The sequence below is a fragment of the Trachypithecus francoisi genome, unplaced genomic scaffold (genome assembly GCF_009764315.1).
Source record: "Trachypithecus francoisi isolate TF-2019V2 unplaced genomic scaffold, Tfra_2.0 Lachesis_group10, whole genome shotgun sequence".
NCBI lineage: Eukaryota > Metazoa > Chordata > Mammalia > Primates > Cercopithecidae > Trachypithecus > Trachypithecus francoisi.
The window spans coordinates 98297269-98317925 of record NW_022681455.1 but is presented as its reverse complement, the minus strand read 5'-3'; the positions used below and the strand labels follow the sequence as shown (position 1 = coordinate 98317925).

Here is a 20657-nt window from a genome sequence, read left to right as displayed (position 1 = left end):
AGGCTGGTCTCGAACTCCTGACCTCAGGTGACCCACCCACCTTGGTCTCCCAAAGTGCTGGGATTACAGGCGTGAGCCACCGCGCCCAGCCTATTTTATTATTATTATTTTGAGATAGTGTCTTATTCTGTCACCAAGGCTGGAGTGCAATGGTGCAATCATACATAGCTCACTGTAGCCTCAGCCTCCTGCGCTGAAGCGATCTTCCCACCTCAGCCTTCTGAGTAGCTGGAACTACAGGTGCACACCACCATGCCTGGCTAAAAAAAAAAAAAAAAAAATTATAGAAATGTGGTCTTGCTTTGTCGTCCAGGCTGGTCTCAAATTCCTGGCTTCAAGCGATCCTCCCACCTGAGCCTCTCAAAGTTCTGGGATTACAGGCGTGAGCCACCATACCTGGTCTAATGGTCCTTATTGCTCAAAGTATCTATAAAGTACCTACCCCTTTACATGCGTGCTTTGTCCAGAAAATGGTCTCAGGACAGCCCTGGGGACAGATTATAGCAAAATCTCAACATAGTTTCTGTTACTCAATGCTCAATTGTTTCTTTATCTTTTGTCATTTGTTCAGTTGATTTGTTGATTCTTGTTTTTTGGCAACTAGAAAGTCATTTAGCAAATATTAGGTTAATAAAAATGTGTAGGTCTGTAGGTTTTAAAGAAAAGAATGTGGACACTAGTATTTTATTACTGTTTTGCTGCTTCTCTCAGAATTATCCTTATTTCCTATAGTGTTAATTAGTCATATTTTGGTCTTATTATACTCCAGTAAAGGTAAAGAGGTTGAACTCAGGGCTCACACCTGTAATTCCAGCACTTTGGGAGGCCAAGGTGGGAGAATCGCTTGAGGCCAGGAGTTCAAGACCAGCCTGGGCAAAACATAGTGCGACCTCCCCCACCCCAATCTCTATTGAAAAAAAGAATTTTTTTTTTTCTTTCTTTTTTGAGACAGTGTCTCGCTCTGTCGCCCAGGCTGGAGTGCAGTGGCGGGATCTCGGCTCACTGCAATCTCCATTTCCCAGGGTAAGAGTCTCCTACCTCAGCCTCCTGAGTAGCTGGGATTACAGGCACATACCACCCTGTCCAGCTAATTTTTGTATTTTTAGTAGAGATGGGGTTTCACCATGCTGGCCAGGCTGGTCTCAAACTCCTGACCTCGTGATCCACCTGCCTCGGCCTCCAAAAATGCTGAGATTTACAGCCATGAGCCACTGTGCCTGGCTGAAAATTTTAAAATTAGCTGGGCATGGTGGCACATCCCTGTAGTCCTCGCTACTCAGGAGGCTGAGGTGGGAGAATCGCTTGAGCCCAGGGATTCGAGGTTGCAGTGAGCCGTGATCTCTGCACTGCACTCCGGCCTGGACAACAGAGCAAGACCCTGTCTCAAATAAATAAATAAATGAATAAGAAGAAATTTGAAAAATGCATATATATTCTTAATAAATTTGTGGTTTTATTGAGTTATTAGAGTCCCATGCCATAGGCCCTTCAAAAGCACATGTCCTCCCAAGAAAACTATTTAATTACAGTAACAAGCAGTAAATTGATAAAAGAATCAGAGGGCCAGGGTACACAGGAATTGTTTTATTGCCTTTTCCATGTCTCAGGCATTCTATAATTGTCTACTTCATCCATGTTCTGAAGCTAATTAGTTATTCCATCCCCAGGATAAAGTTAGGCCTCTTAGTTTAACTTCATATTTGCAGGTTTGACCTAATTCCTTGCCAGCTCATAATATAATTAAGGTTGGCATTCCTTCTCTCATCCGCCCTCCCCACTCCCCGGCCTTCCCTCCCAGCTGTGTGCCTGTTTATCACTAGATGGTGCTAAGACTTGGGTTATAGCTGCCAGAGACTCTAGGAAAGTTGTTCGGGAGCCAAGCAGGCTGGAATTTGAGAACTGGAAGATGCCTTCAGAGCTCATCCGGGCAGCACTTTTGTTTTACAAATGAGGAAACAGAAACTCAGTGAAAATAAGTAATTTGTCAGAGCCCCAGAGATCTCTCCCCTCCTTTTTTTTTTTTCTCTTTCTTATCTGTTAATAGCTTCCAGTGTTACCTCATCACCCAGGAAGGAGCACAGCTCAGAGAGCAACAAGGTCAGAGCTGCTTTGCAGAAAGCACTTTGGCAGTTGCATGGTACCATTCATTGATTCATTCATTCATTCCAAAAGCAGTTATTGGGTACCTACTTTTTGCTTTGCATGGTGCTAGATGTGGGAATAAAAATCAGATGAGAATTCCTAGGATTCTAGGAATTCACATTCTCTTAGGGAATTCAGAAATGCAAAAAAAAAAAAAAAAGAGAAAAGAAAAGAAAAGAAAAAAAAAAATCACCCCCTAAATCAAAGATGCTATAATAGAGGTGATTATAGGACACTCTGGTCACTTGGAGGAGTTTGCAGCCAGCTGCATTCGTAATTCAAAGGGAAGATTTTGGTGAAGTAACATTGGAGGCTGAAGGGCACATCGGATCTTGTAGGCAGAGGAACAGGAGAAAGGGCAGTCCACGCAGACAGCATCATGGGCGAAGGCTTGGAGAGCTAGTGAGGCTTGCTGGAGAGAGCAGCTGATTGTAGCTGATGACCAAAGGGCAGGGTCAAAGGGGCAGGTGGTAATCTGGGAAGGAGGGGACAGACTGGAAAATAATTTATCCGAGGTGTCATGCTTAGGAATTTGTACTTTATCCTGAAGGCTACAGGACAACCCAGTAAAGCGTGTTGCTCAGAAAATGGCATGGATGGAGTTTCTTTTCAGGAAGAACACTCTGACAGCTGCATGGAAGCCCAGACACCAGGAAACCCTCAGATTGGAGGCTGGCGTCCCGGAGCAGTGCGAGGTAAGGGCCTGGCTGGGTTGGGGCAGTCGGAATGGGAGGAGGAGACCTATTGGAGAGAAATTTCAGGAGCAGGACTGACAACATCTTTTTGAAAAACAGTGATTGGGATTGTAGCTAATATTCTTAGAAGATAGTTACCACTCTGGTATTTGAATTACTTATAAAACGTTGAAGGGATGAAATTTTAATTGAATACACATATTACTTGGATACAAAGTTTGAAATTATTTTAAAAATGCAACTTTATGGCAGTATAGTAATCCTCCCTTATCCACAGTTTTGCTTTCTGAGGTTTCAGTAACCCTCTTGCCTCACTGCAACCTCTACCTCCCAGGTTCAAGTGATTCTCGTGCCACAGCCTCCCAAGTAACTGGGATTACAGGTGCGCACCATCACGCCCAGCTGATTTTTGTGTTTTTAGTAGAGACAGGGTTTGCCATGTTGGTTAGGCCCCAAGGTCCAAAAATACTAAATGGAAAATTCCAGAAATAAACAATTCATAAATTCTAAGTTGCATGATGTTCTAAGTAGCTTGATGAAATCTCAGCCAGGCACGGTGGCTCACACCTGTAATCCCAGCACTTTGAGAGACTGAAGCGGGAGGATCATTTGAGCTCAGGAGTTTGAGACCAGCCTGGGCAAGACCCTGTCTGTACTAAAAAAAAAAAAAAAAAAAATAGCCATATGTAGTGGTGTGCACCTGTAGTCCCAGCTATTCAGGACAGAAAATTAAAGAATAATAATAATAATAATAATAAAGACACCAAAAAGCTCCCAGGGAGTAGCAGGTAAGCCCAGCTGCCAGAATTCGCTTCCGGAAGCTCATCCTTATTCTTTGATGGTCTATATATATGACTAGCTAGTACTTCCACTCCTTCAGCTTGAAAATATTTTACCTGTGGGAAAGATTACTATTATTATTTTTATTATTTTGAGGCAGAGTTTCACTCTGTTGCCCAGGCTGGAGTGCAGTGGCACCATCTTGCCTCACTGCAACCTCCACCTCCCAGGTTCAAGTGATTCTCGTGCCACAGCCTCCCAAGTAGCTGGGATTACAGGTGCACACCATCACGCCCGGCTGATTTTTGTATTTTTAGTAGAGACAGGGTGTTGCCGTGTTGGTTAGGCCGGTCTTGAACTCCTGGCCACAAGTGATCCACCTGCCTTGGCCTCCCAAAGTGCTGGGATTACAGGTATGAGCTACCGCGCCCGGCCTAGGAAAGATTATTTTGATCACATGGCTCTCTTCTGGCCTTCTGGCCTCCAGTACCATGGTGCAAATTGTTTTATGATCATTCCTGGGTAAAGTGGATGCTGGGTCCATCGTCCTTCCTGCCACCTGCAATACATCCTTGGGAACATCCAGGCCAGCCATTTGCCTTGGTCAGCATTGTTTCATTTATAAGATTGGTAATTAACAAATTAATTATCTAAGGTTGCGTGGTGAGAGAGGGAAAGACATTGAGATAGAAGGTTAATAGTGTCAGAGATGTCCTGACCAGAGAGACTCCATCTTGAAGAAAGGCTAAGTAAAGCCAGTCCTGCTGGGCAGCATTCCCAGGGGGTTGGCACTGTTGGTCACAAGATATTTATGGTTGAGGGCATGAGTTAATGATGCTAACTTACCAAATGAAGACCCAGAACTTATGGAAACGTCCCAATATTTCAAGAACAAAAAGCATTCTTAGTTTAAGAATAGGTTTTACTTTAAAGATAATAGTACACGTATAAATTCTTGTGGAAATCAGTAGTAACATAGGAAAATAACAATACTAATAGCCCGTCACAAGCTGATCAAAAGTCTTTGTAATGAAGTATGCTATTCTTAACAACCTATATAAGCAAGCACTATGTTTAAGGTGAGGCATTCTTGACCAGGCATGGTGGCTCACGCCTGTAATCCCAGCACTTTGGGAGGCTGAGATGGATGGATCTCTTCAGCTCAGGAGTTGAAGACCAGCCTGGTCAATATGAAAAAACCTTGTCTTTACAAAAGATACAAAAATTAGCCAGGCATGGTGGTATGTACCTGTAGCTCAGCTACTTGGGAGGCAGAGGTGGAAGGATCAACTGAGCCTAGGAAGTTGAGGCTATAGTAAGCCATGATAGTGCCACTGTACTCCAGCCTCGGTGACAGAGTGAGATCTTGTATCTAAATAAATAAATAAAGTTTTTAAAGTAGGGGCATTCCTTCTTTTGCTTTCTGAGGAAGCCCTACTCCATAATAGTCTCTAACAAACTATCTTAACTTCGCTGTACTCTGCAACTTGCCCTGAATTCTTTCCCAAGAAAGTGAAATCTAAGAGCCCACTCTTGGAGTCTGGGACAAGACCCATTTTCTGGTAACAGCAATGGTAATGAATGAACATATGTAAGTTGATTATCATTTGGATGTCCAGTTTGATTTTCTTTTTTTTAATTTAAAAAAATTTTTGAGACAGAGTTTCACTCTTGTTGCCCAGGCTGGAGTACAATGCATGATCTTTGGCTCACTGCAACCTCCTCCTCCCGGGTTCAAGCAATTCTCCTGCCTCAGCCTCCTGAATAGCTGGGATTACAGGCATGTGCCACCATGCCCAGCTAATTTTGTATTTTCAGTAGAGATGGGGTTTCACCATGTTGGTCAGGCTGGTCTTGAACTCCTGACTTCAGGTTATCCACCTGCCTCGGCTTCCCAAAGTGTGGAATTACAGGTGTGAGCCACTGCCCCCGTTTGATTTTCTAAATTTTACTCTGCCTTTACAGAATTTCCTAGGGAGGAATTAAGGGAGCTCCACCTGCCCCACTTGTTTTTATTTTATTTCATTTTTGAGACAGAGTCTCACTCTGTTGCCCAGGCTGGAGTGCAGTGGCACAATCTCAGCTCTCTGCAACCTCTGCCTCCTGGGTTCAAGCCATCCCTCCTCCTCAGCCTCCTGAGTAGCTGGGACTACAGGCATGCACCACCACACCTGGCTAATTTTTGTATTTTTAGTAGAGACAAGATTTCACCATGTTGGCCAGGCTGGTCTCGAACTCCTGACCTCAAGTGGTCTGCCTGCCTCAGCCTCCCAAACTGCTGGGATTACAAGTGTGGGTCACTGCACTTGGCCTTGATTTTATTTTAAATGTTTGTGGGGAACATGGAGATGAAACTAATGGTTGCGTTTGTAGTGACCTATATAGTTGCCCTCCCACTGTAACTGGTGTATGAATTTCGTGGGTGTGGGGGAAGTGTTGTCTGTGGGAAATTTCTAAAGCTGATGTAGACAACATAATCTCAGGGTCTGTAGCAGCTCAGCAGGAATGAATGAGTCCCCTGCTGGAGTTTCTGAGAGCTTCCTGAAAACAGCTAAAATTAGTATCTCCTTAGTGAGACTCTTTCTATGCTTTCACTAAAGTCATTCATTCCATTTTAACTGCATGAAGCAAATGCTGGAGGAAGGAGGGTGAGGAATGCGGCCTTTTCTTAAGTCTAGAAGTGGAAGCAGACAAAATACTCAAGCTGAGAATATACATTAGTAAACTATTTTTGGTGTGTGTCTTTGGTGTAGACATTTCTGGAAAGGCTTGTGTCTCCTCTTTGGGACCAGGCACAATATCATCTTTGCTGCCCACCACAGTGTAAAGTTGTAGGGGAGTCATGGCTTCAAGGAAATCTCTAATCCTCCAGAATAGAAACTGTTCAAATACTTTCTCAAATAAAGAGGTGGGTATGGTCCTGTGTATTACATTAAGACAAGAAGAATGTAAAAAGTATCTGTTTGCCTTTTTTGTTATAAAACCAAAGAATACTTCATAGAATATTTTTCTTTGCATTTGTCTGTCTTCATCTACATAGAAATTAAATTTGTTTTGTGAATTCAATTATGTATTTTTATTTTTTTATTTTTTGAGACAGTCTCACTCTGTTGCCCAGGCTGGAGTACAGTGGTGTGATCTCAGCTCACTGCAGCCTTGACTTCCCAGGTTCAAGCTATTCTCGTGCCTCAGCCTCCTGAGTAGCTAAGATTACAGGCATGTGCCACCACGCCCAGCTACTTTTTTTTTTTGTATTTTTAGTAGAAACAGGGTTTCACTGTGTTGGCTAGGCTGGTCTTCAACTCCTGACCTCAAGTGATCCATCCACCTCAGTCTCCCAAAGTGCTGGGATGACAGGTGTGAGCCACTGCACCCAGCCTCAATTATGTAAATTTAAATTTGTTAAGGGAGGGGATGGTTAAAAAAAGGTATGTTTGTGAATTAGTGAGCTATAGAAAGTTAATGACATGCAATTATACACCTGGAGCAGAACTCCAGCGAAAGACAACGCTGGCTGTCATGATGTGCACTTTAATTTTCTATAAATGGTTCATGGACTTTATATTGGATGTCTTTCTGCTATTACTGAAATTAGACAGGAAGAAAAAATCAAAACAAAACAAAAAGCAAAAATAGAACAAAAAACTAAAAGTGGCTTCGGCTATTTCTGTGTTCCGGGGAAGGGAAGGCTTCCTCTCCTAGGGGCAAAGTGCTCCGCGCCCGGGAAGACATATAATGAACATTTGGGTTGCAACGAGGCTCTGAGACTAAAAGAAGCTAAATTTCTTTGCTCATTCAGTATCAGGAAAGTTAAAAAAAGAAAGAAAGTTATTGCAGCACTATTCATAGTAGCAAAGACTTGGAACCGACCCAAATGCCCATCAATGATAGACTGGATAAAGAAAATGTGGGATCAGGCGTGATGGCTCATGCCTGTAATCCTAGCACTTTTGGAGGCCGAGGCAGGTGGATCACAGGTCAGAAGATCGAGACCAGCCTGGCCAACATGGTGAAACTCCGTCTCTACCAAAAATACAAAAATTAGTCAGGCATGGTGGCGTGCACCAGCTACTCAGGAGGCTGAGGCAGAAGAATTGCTTGAACCAGGGAGGTGGAAGTTGCAGTGAGCCGAGATTGTGCCACTGCACTCCAGCCTGGGCGACAGAGAGAGACTCTGTCTCAAAAAAAAAAAAAAAAAAAAAAGAAAGAAAAAGAAAATGTGGCACATATACAGCATGGAATACTATGTAGCCATAAAAAAGGATGAATTCATGTCCTTTGCAGGGACATGGATGAAGCTGGAAACCATCATTCTCAGTGAACTAACACAGGAACAGAAAACCAAACACTGAATGTACTCACTCATAAGTGGCGGTTGAACAATGAGAACACACAGACACAGGGAGGGGAACGTCACACACTGGGGCCTGTTAGTGGGTGGGAGGCCAGGGGAGGGATAGCATTAGGAGAAATACCTAATGTAGATGCCGGGTTGATGGGTGCAGCAAACCACCATGACACATGTATACCTATGTAACAAACCTGCACGTTCTGCACATGTATCCCAGAACTTGAAGTATGATTTAAAAAAGAAAGAAAGAAAGGTTTTGGGGGTTCTGGGAGACTTACGAACGTCAGAAATGGGCTAAGAGTCTCAGAAGGCCAAGCTGAAGTCAGGGGACCTGGAACAAGGTTTGGAAACAGGCTGTGCTAAAGAAGAAGAAGCCAGTGTCTTACATATGGCGATTCCTGACCTTCATGTTTACTCCTTCCTGAGGATGTTGGCAGAAACCAGAAGAATATATCCTTCTCTGAAGATCCTTGGAAGACACACAACACGCGGGGAGAGTGAGCCTGTGCTGCTCTGCCTTGGAATTAAAGCACTGCTGTATCTTTTGCATATCTGTAGGCATTACTAATAAACAGCAATCCGTCAGATTCATTGGTATTGGGGTAATGCTGGGCTCACAAAATTAGTTAGGAAGTGTTCCCTGATCTGTTTTCTGAAAGAGATTGTGAAGAACTGGTGTTCTATTTTCTTGAAATGTTTGGTAGAATTCACCAGGAAAACCATCTGGACCTAAGTTTTGTTTTTTGGAAGGATTTTAGCTATGAATTCAATTTCTTCAACAGATATGGGACTGTTTAGTCTGTCTATTTCTTCTTGGGTGTGTTTTGGTAGTTTGTGGCTTTAAGGAATTGGTCCATTTCATCTAAATTGTCAAACTAATGTGCACAGAGTTATTTGTAATATTTCCTTATTATCCTTTTAACATCTGTGAGGTCTTTATTATATACACTCTTTCCTTCTGATATTGGTAATTTCTGTCTTCCCTCTTTTTCTTTGTCAGTCTAGCTAGCAGTTTTAATTGATCATTTCAAAGAACCAGCTTTTGGGTTTATTGGTTTTTCTCTATTCTTTTTACTCCTTCCCTCCTCCCTCCCTCCCTCCCTCCTCCCTCCCTCCCTCCTTCTTTCTTTCTTTCTTTCTTTCTTTCTTCTTTCTTTCTTCTTTCTTTCTTTCTTCTTTCTTTCTTTCTTTCTTTCTTTCTTTCTTTCTTTCTTTCTTTCTCTCTCTCTCTCTCTTTCTTTCTTTCTTTCTTTCTTTTTTTTCTTTCTTTCCTTCCTTCTTTTTTTAAATAGGGTCTCTGTCACTCAGTCTGGAATGCACTGCAACTTCCACCTCCCGGCTCAAGCGATCATCACACCTCAGCCTCCTGAATAGCTGGGACCACAGGGGTGTGCCACCATGCCAGCCAATTTTTGTATTTTTTTGTAGAGCCAGGGTTTCACCATGTTGCCTAGGGTGGTCTCAAACTCCTGAGTTCAAGCAATTCATCCACTTTGGCTTCCCAAAGTGCTGGGATTACAAGCATGAGCCACTGTGCCCAGACTTTTTTTTTTTTTAATTTAAATTTTAATTATGTAGAGACAGGGTCTTGCTGTATTGCCCAGGCTCGTCTCAAATGCCTGGGCTCAAGTGATTCTCCCACCTCAACCTCCCAAAGTGCTGGGATTACAGGCATGAGCCCCTGCGCCCAGCCGTATTTCCAATTCCATTTATTAATTTCTGCTCTTAATGTTTTTGTTTTTTGTTGTTGTTAGTTTTTTGTTTGTTTGTTTGTTTTTGAGATGGAGTCTCACTCTGTCACCCAGGCTGGAGTGCAGTGGCATGATCTCAGCTCACTGCAACCTCTGCCTCCTAGGTTCAAGTGATTCTCCTGCCTTAGCCTCCCTGGTAGCTGTGATATAGGTGTGTGCTGCCACATTGAGCTAATTTTTGTATTTTTAGTAGAGACATGGTTTCGCTGTGTTGGCCAGGCTGGTCTTGAACTCCTGACCTCAAGTGATCCACCCGCCTTGGCCCCCACAGTGCTGGGATTACAGGCCTGAGCCACCACACCTGGCCAAGTTCTGCTCTTAAAGTTGTGATTTTTTTGCTTCTGCTTGCTTTGAATTTATTTTGTTCTTATGATAGTTTCTTAGGGTGGAAGTATAGCTTTTTTTTCTCTGCTAAGATAAGCATTTGATAAGTACTTTTTACCTGCATCTCACAAATTTTATATGTTGTACTTTTGTTTTCATTCAGTTTAAATATTTTCCTATTTCCATCCAAACTTTCACTTTTTGGCTGGGTGCGGTGGCTCATGCCTGTAATTCCAACACTTTGAGAGGCCGAGGCTGGCAAATCTCATGAGGCCCGGAGTTTGAGACCAGCCTGGCCAATGTGGTGAAATCCCATTTCCACTAAAAATACAAAAATTAGCCGGGTGTGGTGGAGCATGCCTGTAATCCCAGCTACTCGGGAGGCTGAGGCATGAGAATCACTTGAACCTGGGAGGCAGAGGTTGCAGTGAGCTAAGATCACACCATTGCACTCCAGCCTGGGCGACAGAGCAAGACCATGTCTTAAAAAAAAAAAAAAGAGAGAGAAAAGAAGAATAGAAAGGGGCGGGGAACCCCTTTCACCTTTTTTATTTTGTTTTTAATTTTTATTCTTTGTAGAGATGGCATCTTGCTGTGTTGCCCAGGCTCATCTCAAACTCCAAGCCTCAAATGATTCTCCTACCTTGACCTCCCAAAGTGCTGGGATTACAGGTGTGAGCCACTGTGCCCGGCCAAAACTTCCACTTTGATTCACGGATTATTTAGAAGTGTGTTGTGTAACTTTCAAGCACTTGGAGATTTTCCAGATACTTTTCTGCTGATTTCTAGTTTAATTCCTTTGTGGTGAAGGAATAATTTTATATGATTTAATTTCTTTTAAATTTGTTGAGATTTGGTTTATGACCCAGGACACTTGAAAAGAATGTATATTCTGTTGATCTTGGGTAGAATACCAGGAATGTCAATTAGATCCAGTTGGTTGATGGTGTTGCTCGTGTTTATATCTGTGGTAATTTTCTTTTCTTTTCTTTTTTTTTTTTTTTTTTGAGACGGAGTCTTGCTCTGTCACCCAGGCTGGAGTGCAGTGGCATGATCTCAGGTCATTGCAACCTCCACCTCCCAGGTTCAAGTGATTCTCCTGCCTCAGCCTCCCAAGTAGCTGGGACTACAGGTGTGTGCCACCATGCCTGGCTAATTTTTGTACTTTTAGTAGAGATGGGCTTTTGCCATGTTGGCCAGGCTGGTCTTGAACTCCTGACCTGAAGTGATCTGCCCGCCTCGGCCTCCCAAAGTGCTGGGATTATGGGCATGAGCCACTGCACCCAGCTCCATCTTTATACTTTTAACATACCTATATCATTATATATAAAGTGGATTTTCTTACAGACATCACATAGTTGAGTTTTTAAAAAAAATTCCATTTAACAATTTCTGGCTGGGCATGGTGACTCATGCCTGCAATCCCAGCACTTTGGGAGGGTGAGGCAGGTGAATCACTTGAACTTAAGAGTTTGAGACCAGCCTGAGCAACATGGTGAAACCCCATCTCTACCAAAAATACAAAAATTAGCTGGGCATGATGGTGTACACCTGTGGTCCCAGCTCCTCAGGAGGCTGAGATGGGAGGATTGCTGGAGCCTGGGAAGTCAAGGCTACATTGAGCCATGATCACACCACTGCACTCCAGCCTGGGTGACAGAATGAGACCCAGTCTCAAAAAATAATAATCAAATAAAAATTAAGGCCACGTGCGGTGGCTCACACCTGTAATCCCAACACTTTGGGAGGCCAAGGCGGGCAGATCACTTAAAGTCAGGAGTTCGAGACCAGCCTGGCCAACATGGTGAAACCCCATCTCTACTAAAAATACAAAAAATTAGCTGGGTATGGTGGCGTGTGCCTGTAATCCTGGCTACTCAGGAGGCTGAGACAGGAGAATCGCTTGAACCGGGGAGGTAGAGGTTGCAGTGAGCCGAGATCGTGCCATTGCACTCCAACCTGGGTGACAGAGCGAGACTTTGTCTCAAAAATAAATAAACAAAATTAAAAATTAAAATTAAAATTAAAAATTGTCTTTTAATTGGTGTATTTAGACTATTTACACTTAATGTGATTATTAATATGCTTGAATTTAGGTTCACCATTGAATTGTTTTCTGTTTGTTCCCTCTATTTGTTGTTTCTGTTTGCCCTTTCTTATCCTTTCTTAGATAATTTGAATACTATTTGATTTTGTTTTGAGATGGATTTTCGTTCTGTCACCCAGGCTGGAGTGCAGTGCCATGGTGTCAGCTCACTGCAACCTCTGCCTCTTGGGTTCAAGTGATTCGCCTGCCCTGGCCTTCCAGGTAGCTGGGACTACAGGCATGCACCACCATGCCCAGCTAATTTTTGTATTTTTAGTAGTGACAGGGTTTCACCATGTTGGCCAGGCTGGTCTCAAACTCCTGACCTCGGGTGATCCACCCGCCTCATCTTCTCAAAGTGCTGGGATTACAGGAGTGAGCCACTGTGCCCAGGCAGATTATTTGAATATTTTTAGTATACCATTTTAATTTATCTATTGGGTTTTGATTATATTTCTTATTTTAAAATTATTTTAACTTTTTTTCCTTGTCTTCAGGATTTTCTAGGTATATATTTCTTTATATAGTGATTCTATACAAAGAAATATATTATAGCATACTAATTTTAGTTCTTTACAAAAAATTTCTATCTCTTCTATACAAAAAAGAAATTCTACAAAGAAAGTTTTAAAATTGCTGTAGGAATTACAATATACATATTTAGCTTTTGACAGTCTACTTAGAATTGCTATTTGATCCCTTTAAGTGGAATATAGAATCTTTTCACTAAATAGGTTCCTTTAGTCTCCCCTAGTTTGGCTCACTGGGGCTTACAGAAGAATTTTTACTCCTAATCTAAATGTGCTTTGAACTAAACCTCTTGAAGTAAAATATTAATGTATAGGACTTCTAGTTGAAAACGGAATATTTGCATCATTTCTATCCCTTCCTGAACCCAAATGAAATGATTGTAAAGGATTTAAAAAGTAAAAATCCATAAGGATAAAGAGAATAGAAGAGGAACAGAACAGTAGGTGTTAAGGAATCTAGATTTCAGAACACCTGGCCCAGAGGTGGGAGCTGAGGAAGCACTGCACCCGAAACCCAGGGATAACGCGAAACTCACTCAGAACACAGACCTCTGGCCTTCTGCCCTCTCTTAGGTCTCTGAACATTGGCAGCCAGGGTTACAGCTGATGCTGTGGCAGGAGATGGGGCGATTCACTTCTGGGGAAACAGATCAGCTCTGGAGAAAGGAACTAATAAAACTGACAATGAGGATCCTCCAATGAGTGCTCCAGGGCCTCGGTCCATCACCCTACAGCCTGCGGAGAACTCAGTACAATGTATGAAAAAGACCCATTCTTGTGGTCGGGCGCGGTGGCTCACTCCTGTAGTACTACCACTTTGGGAGGCTGAGGCGGGTGGGTCACATGAGGTCAGGGGTTCGAGACCAGCCTGGCCAACATGGCAAGACCCCATCTCTACTAAAAATACAAAAATTAGCCGGGCGTGGTGGCAGACGGCTGTAATCCCAGCTATTCGGGAGGCTGAGGCAGGAGAATAGCTTGAATCTGGTAGGTGGAGGTTTTAGTGAGCTGAGATAGGGCCACTTCACTCCAGCCTGGGCAAAAGAGTGAGACTCCATCTCAAAAAGAAAAAAAATTCTTTTTTTTTTTTTTTGAGATGGAATTTCACTCTTGTTGCCCAGGCTGGAGTTCGGTGGTGCAATCTTGGCTCACTGCAACCTCTGCCTCCCTGTCTCTACTAAAAATACAAAAATTAGCCAGGTGTGGTGGTTCAAGACCAGGTTGGTCTTGAACTCCTGACCTCAGGTGATCTGCCCGCCTCGGATTCCCAAAGTGCTGGAATTACAGGCATGAGCCACCACACCTGGCCCCATTAACTATTTACTAAACACCTCTACCCATATCTTCTAGAGGCAGTGAGTTTATGTTCTCCTTCCCTTCATAAGACAAAAGGCACCAACTCTGTAATTTAAAAGACTATATTGACGTTTAGATTTTTAGAGAAGTGCCACCATGAACCCACAGAGCACTTTATAAGGGTTTTAGAATAACTAAATCAGTAATAACAAAGTAAAGGCCGCCACAGGTACACACACACAGCAGTTTGTCTCAATCGATCTGATGTGTGTTGTTTGCATTGTCATTATCTACAAGGTAATTTATCTCCATTAAACCGGTCTGTAGGGGATACATTGATGAATGAAATCTGGGTTTCATTGCTTTGTTTATTTTCAATGTACCCTTTCTACTGAGATCACCAATTATCAAGAAACTGTTATGGTAGTTGCCTTAAATTGGTTAACTGGGTTTCTGTCTCCAAAAAGGCTTAAATTTAGACAAGTAGAGCCACAGATATAAACCTCTAAAGCTTCTTACTAACTCCTCTGCCAATCTCTGTACTGTCTGATCACTCAGCTACTGCTGTTCTCTGCTCATGGAAAAGCACATAAAAAGTGTGGTACTTACCATGACATCTACGGGAAGAACAGTTTTAGGATTCTAGGATTAGTGTTTAAGTGGAACTGGGGAAGAGAGAAGAAATTAAATCATCATAGAAATGTTCTCATAAAGCTTAATTTTATGTGAATATTTTTCACCTTGAAAACAAAGTTTAAGGTCATAGTTGCCAGGGAATCTAAATTCCTTATTTTTATTCATTTATTTACAGAAAACCTCTAGTTTTTTGTTATGGCTGCCTGAAGGTGTCACACACAGTGAGTCCTAAGACATGCTAAATCTTTAAAAACCCTGTGTAGCCATTCTTAGGGCTTCCTTTTAGCAAGAGAGACATTTTAGTAGTCTGCACACAGAATTGGAGATTAGATTCCTATGGGCATCTTTTCATTTTAATTGTAATTTTTTGAGACAGATCTCATCTGTCCATCAGGCTGGAGTGGCAGTGGCTCAGTCACACCTCACTGCAGCCTCAAACTCATGGGCTCAGGGGATCCTCTGGACTTAGCCTGCCCAATAGCTAGGACTACAGGTATGCACCACAATGTCCAGCTAATTTTTAGAAGTTTTTGTGGAGATGGGATCTCGCTACACTGTGCAGGCTGGTCTGGAACTCCTGGCTTCAAGCAGTGCTCGGCCTCCCAGAGTTCTGGGATGAGCCACCACACAGGGTCTCCATGCTGGCATCTTGATGCTGGTCCTCGATTTCGGCTTTCCGTGTGGTCCTTCTTAAGTCAGTTAAACCACTCTCTGTTTGCTTGATCATAAAAACAAATGAATGTTCATCTGAACAAAATGAGCTTATAGCTTTAATAGAATCTCCAAAATGTATGGCAACTTCAAGGCACTAGACAGAAAATAACAATAATAAAACTTTGGCTTCTTTTTTTTTTTTTTTTTTGAGACAGAGTCTTGCTCTGTCACCCAGGCTGGAGTGCTGTGGCCAGATCTCAGCTCACTGCAAGCTCCGCCTCCCGGGTTCACGCCATTCTCCTGCCTCAGCCTCCCAAGTAGCTGGGACTACAGGCGCCGCCACCTCGCCCGGCTAGTTTTTTGTGGTTTTTAGTAGAGACGGGGTTTCACCGTGTTAGCCAGGATGGTCTCGATCTCCTGACCTCGTGATCCGCCCGTCTCGGCCTCCCAAAGTGCTGGGATTACAGGCTTGAGCCACCGCGCCCAGCCAAAACTTTGGCTTCTTTACAAAGATGCTACAACAATAATTTCTCAGAATATTTAAAAATTGTTTTGCAAATAATTCTTCTGGCATCCAGGCTGAGCATGGTGGCTCACGCCTGTAATCTCAGTATTTTAGAAGGCCAAATGGTGGATCACTTGAGGTCAGGATTTCAAGACCCACCTGGTCAACATGGTGAAATCCCATCTCTACAAAAATACAAAAATTAGCCAGATGTGGTGATGTGCGCCTGTGGTCCCAGCTACTTGAGAGGCTGAGGCACAAGAATTGCTTGATTCTGGGAGGCAGAGGTTGCAGTGAACTGAGATTGTGCCACTGCATTCCAGCCTGGGCGACAGAGTGAGACTCGATCTCAAAAAAAAAAAAAAAAAAAAAAAAAAATTCATCTGGCATCTGGACTTAATCTAAAAATATAGTCTTGAACAATAAGGCCAAAGGGAAAGAAAAGTCTCAATGTTCTCTTATGCATTTATATCATCTGCAAATCTCTTTCAGGACTCACCTCCCCTGCTTATAACAGAAAATTGGGCTGTGTGTGTGTGTGTGTGTGTGTGTGTAATTCCACGAACTGACAGAATCAATTTGTGGAATCTCTAATCTTCTTCTATCCAAAGAACACTCCTAACACCAAATGTGTGTGGTTTCTTCCCCACACCAATCAATTCTCTGTGACACCAACTGCATGTCCTACAATTTTTTTAAATTAATTTTTATTTTTTATAGACACAGGATTTTTACTGTATTGCCCAGGCTGGTCTCAAACTCCTGGGCTCAAGCAAGCCTTCCACCTCGGCCTCCCAAAGTGCTGGGATTACAGGTCTGAGCCACCTCATCCAGCCTAAATATCTTCCTTCCTTCGTTCCTTCCTTCGTTCGTTCCTTCCTTCCTTCCTTCCTTCCTTCCTTCCTTCCTTCCTCCCTCCCTCCCCCTCCCTCCCTCCCTTCCTTCCTTCCTTCCTCTCTTCCTTGACAGAATCATTGCTCTGTCGCCTCAGGCTGGAATGCAGTGGTACCATCTGGCTCACTGTAACCTCTGCCTCCCGGTTCAAGAGATTCTCATGCCTCAGCCCCCGGAGTAGCTGGGGTTACAGGTGTTCGCCACCACACCTGGCTAATTTTTGCATTTTTAGTAGAGATGGGGTTTTACCTTGTTGGCCAGTCTGGTCTCGAAATCCTGGCCTCGAATGATCTGCCTGCTTTGGCCTCCCGAAGTGCTGGGATTACAGGCGTGAGCCACTGCGCCGGGCCTAAATATATTTCTTATATTACAGAATCACAAAGGAAAACAAACTTCTTTTTATAGGTCATTTATTTGTTTTGCTCATAAAAGAGTTATCCCAGGTCACAGTCAAGCTCATGAAATTAATATAAGTAGGTTTCTCAAAACTCAATACCTGAGTGTTTGGGAAAGAAATTGTACCTGTCAGAATGAAATGAAAGTGGATTGGTTGTACAGCCTTGAACCAGCTGCAGGGGTGACACTTCTAATCTGCTTTTCTCATTCTTGTTAACAACCAGATGGAGTGGGGGAGAAAAGAGGGAGGATGGGCTGTCTGTGACCAGCTTCCTTAAAGGGTTTGACATGAGAATTTGCACCTGTTGGGTTGAACAGCGCCGCCCAGGCATCTCCACCCAGGTGGCTGGATTTCCCAGCAGAACATTGCATTCCAGTGTCTGCAGAGAGCTCACTTCTGTTAGGGTCACCCTCCACCATCCGCCTTCTTCAGCAATCAGCATTCTCATTTAGAAAGCCTGCAAAGCCCTGTGTCCAGGTTGGAGGCAGTCGGGAGGCCACAGGTAGGGAAAGGATGTGTATCTCATGGCTTTGTCTGCTTCTCCCCGCCTGGCTTCAGGTCTAGAACCAGGAGCCCCACAGTGCTCTCTGGGCAGGAGAGGACCCAGGGGTGTGGTCCTGTACTGCCCAACCCAACCCAGGGACGGGGTGGAGTTCTCCCTCTACCTGGCTACCACCGGCCCCTGGAGGTCCAGCCCCTTCCTGCTCTGGTGGGGAGGGAGTGGGCACAGGTTTGTAAGTGTCTGACAAGGGTGGGTCTCCAGGCCCCTTGCCCTGTCTACTCTTCCCTCATCTCATTTCCTGAGGGGCGGGGAAGTCAAACGCATTTCCTCTGTTCTGTTCTCTTTCTCATCTTTGTTTTGACAAAAACCCCACAGCTCTGGGGCAGCCCCTTCCTTTCACAAAACTTTACAGAACCCCCTGTAAGTGTCAGACTCTCTCAGTGCCCGGGAGATGTTGGCACACAATATAGAAAAGGATCTCCACCTTTCAGAGGTGACTCTCCCTCACAGAGGAAAACAGGGAATAAATAATAGGCACAAAAATACGTCGACATTTTGTCTGTTGGAAGGTGTTAAGAGCGAAGACTAAAATACAAAAACTAGCCGGGCGAGGTGGCGGGCGCCTGTAGTCCCAGCTACTCGGGAGGCTGAGGCAGGAGAATGGCCTAAACCCAGGAGGCGGAGCTTGCAATGAGCTGAGATCTGGCCACTGCACTCCAGTCCGGGCGACAGAGCGAGACTCCGCCTCAAAAAAAAAAACAAAACAAAAACCAACCAACCAATCAAACAGCAGAGTAAGGGATGCAAAGAGTTTGGGGCAGAGGTGGAAGATGAGGAGTGGGTTGTGATTTTTAACTAAGGAGATCAGGGAGAGTCTCCTTGAGGAAGAGGTGCCCGAGCAGGTGTGGAGGTAGAGAGGGAGCCCTGTGGATATCTGGGGAAAGAGTGTCCAAGGTGGAAGAACCCATGCAAAGGCCGTAAAGGTGTCTGGCAGATTTTAGGAGCAGAGCAAAGGTGTCGGGAGGGATAGGAGGTTTGGAGCAGGGAGGGCTTGAGGGCCACTGCAAAACCTTGGTTTTTACTTGAAGCAATATGGGGGCCACAGACGGCTTTGAGCAGATGAGTGACGTGATTGGCTTTGGTTTTAACAGGGTCACTCAGGCTGCTGAGTTGAGATGACTGCAGCAGGTCAAGGACTATCGCAAGAGTCCAGGGAGGGATGATGGGGACACTGGCAATGGTGAAAAGTGGGCAGATTCTGGATAATATTTGAAGGTAGTGCTGGCAGGAGTCATAACAAGATGCCTGCAGAGTTTGCACGGAGTCACTGAAAAGGTGCAGTTGCTATTAGCTGGGATGAGAAGGCTAAAGGAGAAACCAGATTTGTGGGGAATGAAAATCAAAGTTCCAGTGTAGACATCTTGAATGCCTACTTGGATGTCAGGAGTCTAGTTCGCTTAATTTTTGTCTCCCTGCTATAAAAATTCTAATTCTTCTCAAGACCGTATGGGCTGCAGAGGAGACGCACTGGCTAAAGAACCCAAAGGGTATCATTTCAAGAACCTAGCTGGTAACCTGGGTCAGTTCCTGGAAGCTGAAGATCCTGTCCTCTAAGCCTTTTAATTGCTGAACTAATGACTGAATGCCTGCCTTGTTCAACACCACAGCCGCTGCAGGCTCCAGCTAGGAATCGGCGAGCCAAGCAGAAAATTCCAGGGCACAGGCTGCTGTGGGCTCCAGTGTAGAAGACTGTGCTCCGGTAGACTGTCAGAGCGAGATGGGCTGTGGGCTGCCATGTTTGTAGTTCCAGCCCTGGTGTGGCTCTGTTCAAACACCTGGGGCCTGCGGAGGGGGCGGTGGAGAGAGTGGGACAGAGACCCCAGCACAGGCCAGGAGGAGGCCCCCAGCTGGCACTGGCGCAGCCCCAGCACCTCCAACGAAGATATTCTTGCTGACCTCCAATTCCCCTCCCCAGGGAGCGTCCTGATCTCAGAGACACGTGGCTGTGGCTTTCAGGTAAGGGACCTGCACCAGACCTTGCTGATAGGTTTATGCTGCCTTTTTTTTTTTTTTTCCCGAGACTGAGTCTTGCTAGAGTGCAATGGCGAGATCTTGGCTCACTCCAATCTCCGCCTCCCGGGTTCAAGCAATTTTCCTGCCTCAGCCTCCCAAGTAGCTGAGATTACAGGTGCACACCACCATGCCCAGCTAATTTTTGCATTTTTAGTAGAGATGGGGCTTCACCATGCTGGCCAGGCTGGTCTCGAACTCCTGACCTCATGATCCACCCGTCTCAGCCTCCCAAAGTTCTGGGATTACAGGCGTGAGCCACCGCACCCAGCCTACGCTGCCTTTAGATCAAGGAAAGAAACTTCTTTTTTTTTTTTTTGAGATGGATTCTCACTCTGTCACCCAGGCTGGAGTGCAGTGGTGCAATCTTTGCTCACCGCAACCTTCATCTCTCAAGTTCAAGCGATTCTCCTGCCTCAGTCTCCCAAGTAGCTGGGATTACAGGCATGCCATGCCCAGCTAATTATTGTATTTTTAGTAGAGATGGGGTTTTACCATGTTAGCCAGGCTGGTCTGGAACTCCTGATCTCAAGTGATCTGCTCACCTTGGCCTCCCAAAGTGCTGGGATTATGGGCGTGAGTCACCATGGCCGGCCAAGGAAAGAAATATCTCCAGGGTGGAGTATAGACGTTTTCCTTTAGGCCTTGCAAACACATCTGAAGATTATTCAATTTAGGTATTTCCAGTATTTTCTATACTCTCAAAGGCTCCTGCCAACTGCCCAGATCTGACTCACTGAGCACCAGGGTTTTTGTTTGTTTGTGTTCTATTTTCGGTAGAGTGGGATCTTACTGTGTTGCCCAGGCTAGTCTTAAACTCCTGGGCTCAAGTGATCCTCCTGTCTCAGCCTCCTAAGGTTCTGGGATTACAGGCTGAACACCCCATTTTTCTAACGATGAGTGTCTATGCAGCCAGGGCACCAGGGCATCAGAACCCAGCACCATCAGTTCCTGGCAAGGGCCTTGAGCAAGTCACTGGACCAGCCTGTATCTCAGTTTCCTCCTTTGTGAAATGGGCCAACAGTAAGTAGTGATGAGGCGGGG

General features: G+C 44.5%; 1 protein-coding gene across 9 annotated transcripts in view; it reads left to right on the top strand.

Moving 5' to 3' along the window:
* Positions 1–2611: 2611 nt before the first annotated feature.
* Positions 2612–20657, top strand: part of KIFC3 (kinesin family member C3) — a 105236-nt gene continuing 87190 nt past the window's right edge. For all 9 annotated transcript variants that reach the window (XM_033218582.1, XM_033218583.1, XM_033218578.1 and 6 more), the window contains exon 1: positions 2612–2837. In XM_033218582.1, the coding sequence (XP_033074473.1) occupies positions 2730–2837 (108 nt within the window). In that variant the 5' untranslated portion in view covers positions 2612–2729. The remainder of the gene's footprint in view (positions 2838–20657) is intronic.